The sequence below is a fragment of the Dendropsophus ebraccatus genome, chromosome 7, assembly GCF_027789765.1.
Source record: "Dendropsophus ebraccatus isolate aDenEbr1 chromosome 7, aDenEbr1.pat, whole genome shotgun sequence".
In the NCBI taxonomy this organism is placed as follows: Eukaryota; Metazoa; Chordata; class Amphibia; order Anura; family Hylidae; genus Dendropsophus; species Dendropsophus ebraccatus.
Window position 1 is genome coordinate 142,880,409 of NC_091460.1, and position 16,393 is coordinate 142,896,801.

General features: G+C 40.1%; 1 protein-coding gene across 8 annotated transcripts in view; it reads right to left on the reverse strand.

The window, feature by feature from the left end:
• Positions 1 to 2,348: 2,348 nt before the first annotated feature.
• Positions 2,349 to 16,393, reverse strand: part of INPP4B (inositol polyphosphate-4-phosphatase type II B) — a 394,433-nt gene continuing 380,388 nt past the window's right edge. For 7 of the 8 annotated variants that reach the window (XM_069978642.1, XM_069978641.1, XM_069978643.1 and 4 more), the window contains one exon: positions 11,801 to 12,293. In XM_069978642.1, the coding sequence (XP_069834743.1) occupies positions 12,119 to 12,293 (175 nt within the window). In that variant the 3' untranslated portion in view covers positions 11,801 to 12,118. Of the gene's footprint in view, positions 3,025 to 11,800; positions 12,294 to 16,393 lie in introns of those variants that run through there. The other variant, XM_069978640.1, reaches the window with a different exon arrangement.

The following is a 16,393-nucleotide window of genomic DNA, read 5'->3' on the forward strand; positions in this document are numbered from 1 at the left end:
ATGGAGGGGGGGGGGGCACCAAAAGAATATTCTGCACAGGGAGCCATCTACCCTAAGGCCGGCCCTGAATGGAAGCTGCGATCTGATTTGCTTTGGGAAAACAGTCAGTTATCATTTCAGGCAGATTGAGACGTACAGACACATTTCAGACTGGTGTATCGGTCTACTGTGCTTTCCTATGCAAAATGACACATTAAAATGGTTAACCAAAACAGAACAGCTACTATCCTGGTTGTGTGTGGTATTATACTTCAGCGCCATTCACTTCAATGGAACCGACTTGCCAAAGTGAGGACCAGAAACATAAGAGGTGCTGTTTCTGGAAGAAAGTGGACATGTTTCTGTAAGCCTAGATAACCATGCAGTATACCTTACTTTTACAACGGGAATGATATATGCCATTGTAGTCGGTAAATATTGGGGACTCGTGTCGGGAGGTATGTGCCCTTGGACATATAACTAATTTACATTCTGACACATTACACAGCGGGTGAAACAGATGAATGATTATGGAAGAACATAACTGGAACAATGGGGGAGATTGACTCATTCACCTACAAATAGGTGAAAAATCTGTGATAAATTTCTCCCAATGTGTTTCTGGCCTCAATTTATAACAGTGCTCAAGAGATGCTGCTTAAAGGGATTTTCTGCCCAAAATGGACTATCAGCGAGGTGCAGACAACCTGCAACTGGTGTCCAGACTGCACATTGAACAGAGTTTGTCACCCTTCACTGTGTAGTGGTAGTGATGTGTAACTCCCATTGAACAGAAGCTGAGCTGCAGTTACACATCACTACCACTACACAGGTGTCGGCATCCTGCTGATCAGCCTATTTTGCCCAGAAAACCCCATTAGAATAAGCTGACCAATGTGGAGACCTAGTAATATAGGCTCTTACTAAGTGAATTATCCCCAAGAGTATTGAACAGAATGCACCAATTATGTTGACATTAAAGGGGTTTTCCAATTAAAAAATACTTGTCCCCTATCTCATGGCTCCATTCATTACAAAGGAGCCGGGGCGCCGATCCAAGGATACCTGGGGGCAACAGCGGTTGGACCCTCCGCAATCTCATATTTGCTCCCTATCTTGTTGATAGGGGACAAGTATGTTTAAATCGGGAAACCCCTTTAAACCCCACAAGCTGAAAATGGATTGAAATGGGATCCAAGTCCCTGTTTATCATGTTTATCAGCATGACTTTATGTTACTATACAAGATCTGATAACAAAAGTCTAATGTCAATGGTGAAATAAAATGTTTTCAATATGAAAAATGGGTACGCAATATCTTATAGATTCTGTTATGTAAAATAAACAATGAAAGTAACAAAAACATCAAAAATATTTATTTAAATTATAATAGAAAAACATATACACATGATGTACAGTGAATAATGGAAATACGGGAAACACAAGTGAAGATGGCCCAAATCCAAAACAAACACATAAAAGTCATAGGTGCATGAACACAAGCAAATGGCATGAAACAGAAGCCAGTCCTGATGCAACTAACGTCAAAGTGTATGAAAAACACAGCCAGAGCCTGAAAAGTGTAGAAAATAACTCCAAATACCAGCTGAAGTTACTATCATAGTCATCGGTTGTAAACCAGCTGGCTACTTTGTTTCAAAAGTATAAAAGTAATAAAAAAAATCCACTGGATTTAACACTACATCAACTCTACAATAAAAAAAGTCACAAACTTCAACCTATTCTACAATTTTTGGTAATAAAAGTAAAGAGGTTGCCTATTTGGGCATGTGACTATGGCAGTGAAAATACGTGGGACCCATTCTATATCTTCATATGTCTTGTTTTCGTCTATTGGTATAAGTTACAATATCGAGGTCTGCTACACGAGGATGACTCCAAAAAGCCAGAAGGAGGGTCCGGGTATGGCTCAGGTCTCCATCACATGTGCAAATAAATAGGACATAACTATATACATGTTGTGTGTTTGGTGTGACACCTACTTATATACTCTCTTTAAATATTTTGCACAAACTGGATACATTTTAAGTACAAGTTGATGGTTGAGGTTCAATGAACACAAGTTGGAGAATCTTCTCAAGGAGAACTGGTTCTGGCAGCAACAAACTTTAAAATTGTATATATTCTTAAAGGAGTATTCCACTCAAAAATTAATTTTTGATATGTTGCTGCCCATGGTGAGACTAACAATTCCTTCCATACGTGTTATTATCGTCTCCTTCCCCCAGTTCTCAGCTGCTGCTGCTTTTTGTTGAAGACACAAAAATCTGTTTGTCTCTCTGTTTTCCTCCCCCCCCCCTCCCTTCTGAGACGGCTGTTGTAAACAAATCCCTGGTTTGCTTTATCTGCAACATTGTAGATTCTTTGTAATGCTGGGAGGGTTATTCTAAGGTCACTGAACTCACTGTGATTAAACCTCCCAGCATTACAAACTTGCAGATAAAGCTTGTCAGGGACTTGTTTACATCATCCGTCTCAGAAAGGAGGGGGGAGGAGGGGGAGACAGAGAGAAAGGCTCAAACACAGATTTTTGTGTCTTCAGCAGAAAGCAGCAGCTGAGAACTGGGGGTAGGAGACTGAATAGATAAGAACAAGTATGGAAGGAATTGTTAGTCTCACCATGGGCAGCAACATATCAAAAGTTATGTTTGAGGGGAATACCCCTTTAAATAATAATGTCCTAATTAGAACCTGGACTTCTACATCTGGGATATTTTGAAAGTTACAAACTATTAAGTGAAGTTTTTGGTCTTAATGAAAAAAAAATTCTGTGTGGATCTGCATGGAACCTGCAACTTTTAGTAAATCTTCGAATCGTTACATTCTATCTGAGGAATGTTTCACGTCCCTAAGCTAGCTTGTCCAGTCTGTGTTTTGCAGTGATAGGTGCAGTTAATTGTTAACTTTTCCGTATGTCCCCTCGGGAGGTCGGTAGTACTTTGGGAATGTCAGCAGCTGTATCATGTTGAATGCATACTTTCTGCATTTGATATTCTTCATCACATTCTCTATGCGGCATCCTTCTCTGGGAAGAGGAAAAGAAAGCACACCTTCATGAGACAGGATCTACAGAAATAGGTTTTATTTAGTCATTGCAGTGTTGCAGTCTTTGAGTAAAAATAACAAGGTTTCAACTATACATTTGTTTCTTTTTTCACAAGTGATGATACATCTTACATATTAAAATCCAAAGGCCAGATACATGTACAAATGCCCTTAGAAATGCTCCGACCTGCACTTAACATTCCAACCACCCAGGTGCTCAATGTCAGGTGCTCGACATAACATTACGAAAGTCCTCTCGATTTTAGTAACCCCCCCTCCCCCCCTCATTTCTCAGGGATTTCCTGTTGTGCAGATCCATTGCATGTTTTGTACTCTGAAAGCTTAATAAGATTGTCCTTATTGTATGTGTGTGGGGTTTTTTCTGGAATCTTACTAGGCAACTACACATACTATCTCCACCTTGAAGGATTTAGGGTAATTCCAAGACAGATAATGTACCCTTTTATCTATACAGTAGGGAACCACTAGGGGGACACTTCATTTCTTCTTTTTTCTTCTTTTCTTCTAAATTTTGGGGAATAATTTAAAGGGTATTCCACTCAAACATAACTTTTGATATGTTGCCGCCTATAAAAATTCCTTCTATACTTGTTATTATCTATTCAGTCTCCTTCCCCTAGTTCTCAGCTGCTGCTTTCTGCTGAAAACACAAAAATTTGTGTTTGAGCTCTTCTCTCTGTCTCCCTCTCCCCCCTCCTCCCTTCTGAGACGGCTGATGTAAAAAAGTCCCTGGCTGGCTTTATCTGCAATATTGTAGCTTCTCTGTAAGGCTGGGAGGGTTATTCTAAGGTCAAGTTGTGAATGAACTGACTGTGATTTACCCTCCCAGCATTACAAAGAAGCTACAATGTTGTCGATAAAGCCTGCCAGGGACTTGTATACATCAGCCGTCTCAGAAGGGAGGGGGAGACAGAGAGAAGAGCTCTAACACAGATTTTTGTGTCTTCAGCAGAGAACTGGGGGAAGGAGACTGGCTAGATAATAACAAGTATGGAAGGAAATGTTAGTCTCACCATGGGCAACAACATATCAAAAGTTATGTCTGAGTGGAATATTCTTTAAGTGTTACGGTTTAATATCTGGTATCCATTTCCGATGTGTAATATCAAACATGCTAATGCCTAAAAATTAAGCAGTCCCATCCAATTTCTTCCTGTTTCTGTTCATTTGGACTTTGTCCTCTACAGAAACTACAGGGATTTAAGGGTTTGAAACAGGCGGAGGTGCCCAGAAGTGGGTGCATATTCTGAGGAAAGAAAACAATATTAAAGGGATTATCCAGCGCTACAAAAACACGGCCACTTTCTTCCACAGACAGCCCCGCTCTTGTCTCCAGCTTGGGCGGGGTTTTGCTGCTCAGTTCCATTGAAGTAAACGGAGCTTAATTGCAAACCGCATATGAACTGGAGACAAGAGTGGTGCTGTCTCTGAAAGAAAGTGGCCATGTTTTTGTAGTACTCGATAACCCCTTTCAATGCTAAGATTCTAAACAAATCAACTTTGTTCTAAGGGAACTGCCTTTAAATTTCCTGCCCCCATATTGCTGTTTTAGTGGTGGTGGTTAAGTGCTGGCCCATAATAAATCACAGCAGTTGTCGCTTTCTGGTTGCAGTAGTTCTGACTATAGTCTTGTGGCTCCGGGTATTGCACCTCGCTGTCGAGCACGCTCAGTTATAACTCTGTCAATAATCTTTAAATAGTATAAAAAATATTCACAATCAGAACTCTAGAGTCTAAATCTTTGCTTCTCACATATAAGAATAAGGCATTTCTTGAATCTGGCCATATAGATTTGCAGATAAAATTCCAACCGTTCTATCATATAATTGTGTTTGTTACCTTTTATATCTATTATACATTTGATGTTTATCTAGTTCTTTTATTTATTTACTTATTTTTTTTTAGAAAAAAAAAATGTACAAAGAGATAGAAGAGATAGTAGTGCATATCGACATAAAGTAGAAAAATTGTTTGCACTTTCCTAAACTGATGCATCGAAAGGAGAAAGACGAGGAACCGAAAGGTACAAAAGTGTAAGAGCCGCAAACGCAAAGTGATACAAAGTGGAGATCAGGGCAACAAGGCAGAACTAAGCTTGATGGGCAGAAACCATAAGAAAGGAAAGATCTCAAGCGGAAATTATAGCGGAAAAGACAAGAAAGATGGATTAGCCCTTTATGACTTTCTTAAGGTGAATTTATTCTTCAGCTACTTCTTTTGTGTTGTAAGAGCTATATAGTGGCCTGGTCCTTATATAACCTATATAGTGGCCTGGTCCTTATATAACTGATATAGTGGCCTGGTCCTTATATAACCTATATAGTGGCCTGGTCCTTATATAACTGATATAGTGGCCTGGTCCTTATATAACTGATATAGTGTCCTGGTCCTTATATAACCTATATAGTGGCCTGGTCCTTATATAACTGATATAGTGGCCTGGTCCTTATATAACTGATATAGTGGCCTGGTCCTCATATAACCTATATAGTGGCCTGGTCCTTATATAACTGATATATTGGCCTGGTCCTTATATAACTGATATAGTGGCCTGGTCCTTATATAACTGATATAGTGTCCTGGTCCTTATATAACTGATATAATGGCCTGGTCCTCATATAACTTATATAGTGGCCTGGTCCTTATATAACTGATATAGTGGCCTGGTCCTTATATAACTCATATAGTGGCCTGGTCCTTATATAACCTATATAGTGGCCTGGTCCTCATATAACTGATATAATGGCCTGGTCCTCATATAACCTATATAGTGGCCTGGTCCTTATATAACTGATATAGTGTCCTGGTCCTTATATAACTGATATAGTAGCCTGGTCCTTATATAACTGATATAGTGTCCTGGTCCTTATATAACTGATATAGTGGCCTGGTCCTTATATAACTGATATAGTGGCCTGGTCCTTATATAACTGATATAGTGGCCTGGTCCTTATATAACTGATATAGTGTCCTGGTCCTTATATAACTGATATAGTGTCCTGGTCCTTATACAACCTATATAGTGGCCTGGTCCTTATATAACTGATATAGTGGCCTGGTCCTTATATAACTGATATAATGGCCTGGTCCTTATATAACTGATATAGTGGCCTGGTCCTTATATAACTGATATAGTGGCCTGGTCCTTATATAACTGATATAGTGTCCTGGTCCTTATATAACTGATATAGTGGCCTGGTCCTCATATAACCTATATAGTGGCCTGGTCCTTATATAACTTATATAGTGTCCTGGTCCTTATATAACTGATATAATGGCCTGGTCCTCATATAACCTATATAGTGGCCTGGTCCTTATATAACTGATATAGTGTCCTGGTCCTTATATAACTGATATAGTAGCCTGGTCCTTATATAACTGATATAGTGTCCTGGTCCTTATATAACTGATATAGTGGCCTGGTCCTTATATAACTGATATAGTGGCCTGGTCCTTATATAACTGATATAGTGGCCTGGTCCTTATATAACTGATATAGTGGCCTGGTCCTTATATAACTGATATAGTGGCCTGGTCCTTATATAACTGATATAGTGGCCTGGTCCTTATATAACTGATATAGTGGCCTGGTCCTTATATAACTGATATAGTGGCCTGGTCCTTATATAACCTATATAGTGGCCTGGTCCTTATATAACTGATATAGTGGCCTGGTCCTTATATAACTGATATAGTGGCCTGGTCCTTATATAACCTATATAGTGGCCTGGTCCTTATATAACTGATATAATGGCCTGGTCCTCATATAACTTATATAGTGGCCTGGTCCTTATATAACTGATATAGTGGCCTGGTCCTCATATAACCTATATAGTGGCCTGGTCCTTATATAACTGATATAGTGTCCTGGTCCTTATATAACTGATATAGTAGCCTGGTCCTTATATAACTGATATAGTGTCCTGGTCCTTATATAACTGATATAGTGTCCTGGTCCTCATATAACTTATATAGTGGCCTGGTCCTCATATAACCTATATAGTGTCCTGGTCCTTATATAACTGATATAGTAGCCTGGTCCTTATATAACTGATATAGTGGCCTGGTCCTTATATAACTGATATAGTGGCCTGGTCCTCATATAACTTATATAGTGTCCTGGTCCTTATATAACTTATATAGTGTCCTGGTCCTTATATAACTGATATAGTGTCCTGGTCCTTATAGAACTGATATAGTGGCCTGGTCCTTATAGAACTCATATAGTGGCCTGGTCCTTATAGAACTGATTGATTGTGTTCTTGTAATACCATTTAGCTACTTATTATATTCTGTACAGATTGCACGTCTATTTGATTAGTGTACTACACCCCTGTTAGATACCAACATGTTTTAGGCTATGTTCACACAACGTGAGTTTTCTTTAAACAACCATTCAAATTAACCATTGCAGACAATGTAAAGTGCAGCCGGAGCCGCACTTTACATTGTCTGCACTGTCAACTTTGCACAAAATTGACATGTCAGTTTTTTGTGCACCCACATGGAATCCCAGCCGGAGTGTAAACAGTGAGTATACACAGCAGCCGTAATTTCATAGACTTGAATGCGATCGGCCACTTAATTAAATAATGGCTGTTGTTGCAAACCTGCAACAACAGCCGTTATTTAATGAAGTGGCCGATTGCATTCAAGTCTATGGAATCACAGTCGGAGTGTATACACACTGTTTACAATCTGGCTTGGATTCCATGTGGCCACACAAATTTGGTGTAAAGTTGAAAGTGCCGACAATGTAAAGTGCGGCTTCGGCCGCACTTTACATTGTCTGCAAGGGTTAATTTGAATGCAGTCACACCCCGAATGTGCCTGTATTCCAATTTAAAAAAAAAAGTTCATCTGGCCAGTACTGCAGTACCAGCCGGAATGAGCTTCACAGGCAGTGGTCGTTCTACATTGTGTGAATTTAGCCTTTAAAAGAACTGTGTTTTTCACCTGGGGTGGCATTGCATTGAAATTAATGCAATGCTGCCCGTTCCTTGCCCGTTATACTGCGTGTGAACATAGCCTAAGAATTCCTAATGAACGCACGGGGCTCATTCTTGTGACAAAATTGATCAAATGTGTAAGTGATAGGAACAAAGTGACATTGGAGATTTGCAGTTCACTATAGTCATAATTGGAACAGCACATAAAAATTTATTCTACTTGTTTTTCATTTCTATAAAATGTCATTTGTTAAGCAGTGAGTCGGCTTTGTGAGGACTATGAACCTTTTCCCTTCACTTTTTTCTCCTTAGCAATAAATTCACAGATTAGATGAGATATAATAAAGATTTTTTTTGCATACCAGCTGTATTAAGGCTCAACCTGTTTAATCGTTCCATCACTGGCTTAAAGTGACAAAACACAAAGAGAAATAAACTTTGGCACAGTGAATGGTAAGAAAAAGGAATTCTAATCTTACAGTAAAAGGGGTACTCCGGAAAAACTCAACTGGTTTCAGAAAGTTATATAGATTTGTAATTTACTTCTATTTAAAAATCTCAAGTGTTCCAGTACTTATCAGCTGATGTATGTGCTGCAGGAAGTGGTGTATTCTCTCCAGTCTGACACAGTGCTCTCTGCTGCCACCTCTGTCCGTGTCAGGAACTGTCCAGAGGAGCAGCAAATCCCCATAGAAAACCTCTCCTGCTCTGGACAGTTCCTGACATGGACAGAGGTGGCAGCAGAGAGCACTGTGTCAGACTGGAGAGAATACACCACTTCCTGTAGGACATACAGCAGCTGATAAGTACTGGGAGACTGGAGAGAATACACCACTTCCTGTAGGACATACAGCAGCATGCAGAGACTTTCAGAACTAATCACAGGGAAACAAAGTAGAGGGGATTTATGGGTTATTAGTGTGTTATGTGGTGGGGTGGTTCTTACTATTCCATGCTGTGTAAGGTAGCAAGCTATTAAAGGGGTTGTCCAGCACTACAAAAACATGGCCACTTTCCCCCCTCTCTTGTCTCCAGATTGGGTGGGGTTTTCAAACTCAGTTCCATTGAAGAAAATGGAGCTTAACTGCAAACCGCACCTGACCTGGAGACAAGAGAGGGGGAAAGTGGCCATGTTTTTGGAGCGCTGGATAACCCCTTTAAAAACTAGTGAATTCCAGTATAACATACATGGGGTTTTACTGTCATTTGTGTTCTCTTCCCATTATATAATTCCCATTGTGGTTGGGCAGAGCACTAGCTGCCACGTTCCCAAAGATTAATGGCAAGTGTGAAATAAAGCTCTATATCCATGTACTGTAATTACAATATTAATGAATTGGGCTACACAAAAAAAAATCACTTACTAATCCTATTTATATGAAATAATTTCCTGGATTGTCTAAAGAAACCTATAATGAAAAAAACCCAATATATATATGACTGTATTAAAGGAATACTCCAGCAAAATCTCTTTCTTTAAAAACTTGTGTTATATAGATTTGTAATTTACTTCTATTTAAATATTTTCACTCTTCCAGTACTTATCAGCTGCTGTATGTCCTGCAGAAAGTGGTTTATTCTCTCCAGTCTGACACACTGCTCTCTGCTGCCACCTCTGTCCGTGTCAGGAACTGTCCAGAGCAGGAGAGGTTTTCTATGGGGATTTGCTGCTGCTCTGGACACTTCCTGACATGGACAGAGGTGGCAGCAGAGAGCACTGTGTCAGACTGGAGAGAATACACCACTTCCTGCAGGACATACAGCAGCTGATAAGTACTGGAAGACTGGATATTTTTTAAAAAAGACATAAATTACAAATATCACTTTTTGAAACCAGTTTTTTTTTTTGCCGGAGTACCCCTTTTAATGATATGTGCTGCATGGAACTGTACAGCTTCTTAAATTACTATGAACCCTTGCTGTACTTCGCCATGTGCATAAGGCCTCAAAGGGATTGGCCAACAAATATGTAATGTTCATCATATGACAGCATAGTATATGGCGTCTGTCAGGGACACAGGACATGTTACTGGCACTGTGTATCCCGCATGATCTCGGAAGGAAACATCGGGCAGCGTTAGAGTCCTTGTATATGGAACGGCCCACACTGTGTAATGTATTATAACTGGATACGTATGACTTCAATGGACAATAATGTAAGAGGGCTAGCTGCTAAAGGGAGAAATGCCGTATGGCCGTCCTGAGATGAGATGTGTCGGTGGAATCCTGCCTTGTCACCATAAGACAATGCGGACACTACAGAAAGCTGTATGCCTGCTGTAACCCCAACAGCCTATCACAGCTAGAGACTGCTGCAAAACAGAGCCTAAAAGCAAAGCCAATGCTCCCTTATATCCTGGCAGCGGCTTATCTTCTATGAGAAAAAGGGGATTGGGCATGTTAACATCAGACAAGACCAACAACATCTACATAAGTGGAGAATCTGGACGGCAGAAAACACATAAAATAAATGTTATAATTTGTGACTTTTTCCAATCTTGCACCTTTGTTCCCTTTAATTTACGGCAACTTTAATTTCACAAACTTTTGAAAATTATCCTATGAGGTATGATAAGTTTGTGTAGTTTTGTCAAAGCTATTTCTTTTTTCTTTTACGTGTGACTTATTGAGTGGGGCAACCTATAGACTCCAATCCAGAGCAGAAGTATACAGCAAGTCTACTGTCAGCCTTCAGAAATCATGGCAGACTCTTGTTTTCGGAGAGGAATGACTACGGACAGACCAGACTTCAAAAACACAGGTGGGAAATCTCCTTTTGAGGTTATGTTCACACACAGTATTTTTGCTCAGTATTTTGCAACCAAAACCAGTAGTGGATTGAAAACACAGAAAGGCTATGTTCACACATTGTTGAAATTGAGTGGATGGCCGCCATTTAATGGCAAATAACAGGCATTGTTTTGAATTAACGGCCATTATTTGCCATTAAATTGCGGCCATCCAGTAAATTTCAACAATGTGTTTCCAATCCACTCCTGGTTTAGGTTGCAAAATAGTGAGCAAAAATACTGTATGGGAGCATAGCCTAAGTCTGTAATAAACTGACCGATTATCTCTCCGTTTGCTGCTGCAAGCTTCACTGCCTGACCCTAGGGCGCAGCATGCACAGAATTTAGAGGCACATTTATCATTCTTTTGCAAAACCATTTGGCCAATTTGATGTTTTTGTGCACAGCGTCATTTTTTAAGCAACATTTTTCAAGGCGTTTGCACTATTTTTGAACAGTTCACACCGGCTGTCTCATTTTTTAAATCGCTCAGAGACGGCGTGATTTAAGTTAATTACTTTTTTTTTTTAAATAAAATTTATGCACCATTGTTTTGGTGCAAGAAAAGAACCGGGCACATGATTTTTTTTTTCTTTTTTTAGATAAGCTGTTAGCAAAAAAAAGTGCAAAAATTGTGCAAGATTTATCAAGGCCGGTACTGCTAATGAGAAATTTTGTGCACGGACTGGAGATTTTTGTGCAGCACGTGAAGAGTGCACAAAAAATGACTGCGGAAATGGTAACTGTCCCCCTTAGTGTGCCGTCATATGATGAATGAAACCTGAACCAGTATCCCATATGGCTTGTATCACATTTCCTCCCTGTACACATGTATACAAGTGTCCTTATACACCAGGTTACACGAGTACACAACATTACCATGGTATAATAAAAGCCTGTGGCCCAGAATATCTGCTCACACATAGGTAAAACATGCTACTTTGATCAACTTTGTACACAACCTAATTTTCTGCTTTCGGGGCAAAAAAAAAAAAAATCAATAAATTGTGGTCTAAAGAATTATCACATCAATGAGGCTTTCAGGTGAAAGAAAACAGAACAGATCAATGGGAATAAGCCCTATGAAGAGGATGAGGCAGCTGCATGTATGGCAATGATACTTTCTTCCTCCATAATATCACAAAGTAATCTGAACACAATACTAGCTACATGGACAAATAAAAGTAAAATAAAAAACAAACAAAAAAAACCACAGGGTTAATGCTACAAAGGAGACATTTTGAGGTACAAAGAACTGCAGTTATCATTTACAAACTAAGGACATTGCTATTGGTAAAAGAAAAGTAAGTGCATATTATTGATATTTGGCTAATAGCAATGCAAGACTCAGGATTAGCCACACGACCAACAAGTGTGAGCTGACAAGGAGCAGAGCCACGGGATAGAAGTGCCGAGAAGTTGGCTTGTTATCTGCTACACAGCCTTTCTCTGGATCCTCCGACTCATTCAGAATTTCCTGGGCTTGTCCGCTGTTTGACAGGAGAAGTTAGGAACAAACAGAATAGTGTTATAGGAAGGTAAGTGCACACATCGTCTGGCAGAGAAAGAACAAAGCGGCATGCAAGGGGAAGCAGGAGAAAAAGTCAGAAATCACTATGATCAGAGAGGAGCAAACTTTTCAAAAGCCGCTCATGTTACTTACCTCTCCTCACTTCCCCCGAAGTCCGTCTTCTCCGGTCGCTTTTTAGGTAACAGTCCGTTCAGCCAATCGCAGGCCGTGGGTGCTGTCCATCCCAGTCAGACAGTGATTGGCTGAGTGGGCTGTCACTCTAGAGAGAAGAGTGACAGCCCGTGGCGCTGCTTCATCTAAGTCAGTGATTGACTGAGTGGGCTGAAGACCGGAGGACGACACCAGGGGAGCGCGGACAGGTGAGAAAACCTTGTTTTTGTATTTTTTGTTTTTTTATGTGCGGCCGCCATCTCGCTGAACTTGTTCCAAACTTTGCAAAAAGTCCGGTAGCAAACCAAAATTTTTACAAAGTTCGAAACCAACCTGGGTTTGTCAGGCTCGGTTGGCTCATCTCTAATTCTGATTACATAGATGGTAGAAGCCAATAATCCCGTCTGCGGTGACATCTGATGAGATGAAATGGGAATAGAGAGTAAGGGAAAGAGAAGTTACATAAAGTAGTAAATAAGGGACGGACAGGAGATATCTAATTTCTCAAAGAATAAAAGAAATCTAATTTTTATGATTTTACACTTGGCTGGAAAAATATTTCATAATGCTTTTAAAAAAAAAAAAAAAAATGTTTTATTCCCTGTCCATTGCTGGCCTATAATGTGTGTATATGTATATAATGTAGCAGGTCGCCCCAGTGCATTTGATATAAAATACTCTTGCACACTAGTGCTAAAATTGCAGGGAGTGTGCTGGCACAATACTATACATACCCCACAGCACTATACATACCCCACAGCACTGTACATACCCCACAGCACTATACATACCCCACAGCACTGTACATACCCCACAGCACTATACATACCCCACAGCACTATACATACCCCACAGCACTACACATACCCCACAGCACTATACATACCCCACAGCACTGTACATACCCCACAGCACTATACATACCCCACAGCACTATACATACCCCACAGCACTATACATACCCCACAGCACTATACATACCCCACAGCACTACACATACCCCACAGCACTATACATACCCCACAGCACTGTACATACCCCACAGCACTATACATACCCCACAGCACTATACATACCCCACAGCACTATACATACCCCACATACCCCACAGCACTGTACATACCCCACAGCACTATACATACCCCACAGCACTATACATACCCCACAGCACTTTACATACCCCACAGCACTGTACATAACCCACATACCCCACATCACTATACATACCCCACAGCACTGTACATACCCCACAGCACTATACATACCCCACAGCACTGTACATACCCCACAGCACTATACATACCCCACAGCACTATATATACCCCACATACCCCACAGCACTATACATACCTTCCTCCCCACATACCCTGCAAACTTTTTACTTTTGGGCTATGTTCCTTTCATATTGAAATGTGTTGCATTGAAGTCATTGCAAACAACGTCTGTTGTTCCTACAATGTATTCAATGTATACAATGACCGTTGTTCGCTGCGGCAGTGGAAATAATGAACGTGTTCATTATTTCTGGCCATTGTGCATCGAAATGAATGCAATTTTCAGTGCAACAACGGCTGTTGTTTGACACTCACTACAACGGCCGTTGTTTGTACATTGCGTGAACATAGCCTTGTACTGAAATTATATTTAGGTTTACACTGTTTTACATGTATTAACCTATTTATATATGCCAGTATGTCATGCTTTTGCTTCCCATGCCTTTCAGGGCGGTTAACAGCTTATTGTCAGAGCAGCAGCGAATCCCCATAGCAAATCTCTTCTTCTCTAAACAGTTCCTGATGTGGACAGAGGTGGCAGCAGAGAGCTCTGTCTCTGAAAGACTACTGCTTCCTATAGGACATACAACAGCTGATAGGACAGGAAGGCTTATGTTTTAAAATAACTAATTTCTATCATCTTATTACCAGTTGACCCCTCTAGAGTGCCCCTTTAGACTGACAGATCCACTCAATGTAAAAAATAATAATGATAAATATATATATATATATATATATATATATATATATATATATATACATACACATCTTCAGTAACAAAATCAGATGTTGCTAATATCATAGCTAAAGTTCCTAACACAAACCTCTATTGAATAGTTAATGGTTAGCTAAGTACCACATTTCATTTCTTATGGCAACTACACATCAAGCTAGTGAAAAACTGGATTAATCAAATGTTCACATAGAAAATTTGGAGGTTAAAGTGCAGCTGTCATTTAAGATATAAAAATTAATATTACAAGCGATTTTAAGAAACTCTGTAATAGGTTTTATTAGGCAAAAGAGTTTCCTTCTGTACTCAAAAAGCTGTTTTCCTACCTCCCCCCCCCCTCACTTCCTATCTGTGCATTATCAGGCAAAGTCGTCTTCATTACAGAGGAGAAAAGTGAAGACGGGTTTGCTGAGCCCATTATAGCCTATGGAGGGGGGGGGGGGGAGGGCAGAGGGGGATGAGTGAGTAGGAAGAGCAGTCAAGCAGCTGTACAGTTTGGAGACTGTCTGGGCACATAAAACATTGGATTCACAGGTCAGTAAGGTCAGTGCTTATCAGGGAGCTTGGTGAGATAAGATTATAGGATGTAGTGTTTTGCAGGGCTGCCTTTTCTCCTCTCCATGCTCACTCATCCCCCTCAGCCCCTCCCCTCTCCATAGAGCATAATGGACACAGAAATGCTGCTTCTTCTGAAGTGTGTGTGTGTGTGTGGGGGGGCAGGAAAACATATTTTGGAGTACAGAAGGAAACTCTAGCTTAATAAAACCTATTACAGAGTTTCTTAAAATCGCTTGTACTATTGATACTTATTGATTTCAGAAAAATTACATTTAAATGACAGTTACCCTTTAAGTTTTAAAGAATAATCAGTAAACTTTTCACGTATAGACAAGAACCCACGTGATCAGCATGTTTCAAAAAAGACTGAAAGATTAAAGTGGCTTTAACTTTGATGGGTCGCAGAATAAAAGAGAACTCCGTATGAATATTATGCCCTGAATAATAATGATCCGGGTGAAGTCCAGGACGGCCGTGCACCTGAGATTACTGACAACTATGTGAACTATTCCTGAATACGAAGCGAGACGTTACTGAGAATTCTGGTAATAATATAAAGCAGCAGAATACGGTATTTAGCAATAGCAGCCTGTTTGGGTTGGTGTAAATGTACCGCGCCTTCATTGTGTTGTTCGTAATAGCTTAGAAACTTGGTCCTCTGGGGTTTACTAACAAGAGGAAAAATCAGGATTTTGGCCCATTTCCCTGCTCATGGTGCGATGCTGCAGCAATACCTGCCCCCACTCTTCTCCTATGCTCAGGGAGCAGAAACTGCTGATCCAGATTTCATGGCATTTCTTTATAATTATATCGATCTGCATCCCTGCTGAGGTTCACAGGACAGATCATTATTTCCCCTACAAGACCTAGCAAAAGATTTTGTTTTATATCTGCAAGACTACAGAATCTCCCAACCTGCAAGAGGAGAGAACTTATGTATTTAAATGAAAGCAAAAAGTTGAAACCCTTTAAAGTGGAGGAACACTGGGCGCGTTGTATTAGTAGAGGCTAGAAGAGCCAGGTGGCTTTATAACAGTCTGAAAGTATACGGCAATAGAGAAGCCGGTGTTCTGGATAAAACTGGAGAGCTAATTTAATGCAAAATATATTAAATATAATGAATGAATGAATAAATAATGTATAAAAATAATTATAGAAGAAGAAAATTTGTTCAACAATTAGGGGACAGAAAAATATGGCAAGAACACATTTATTCAGCTGTTTAACCCTTCACTTGCCTGCTCCGTGCTGCTGCATGGTCACTGCTCTGTGTAACCTATTTGGCACTAAACACGTGAAGTAGCTTGTTACCCACATGTATTGGTTAGTGCTGGATAATTGTGC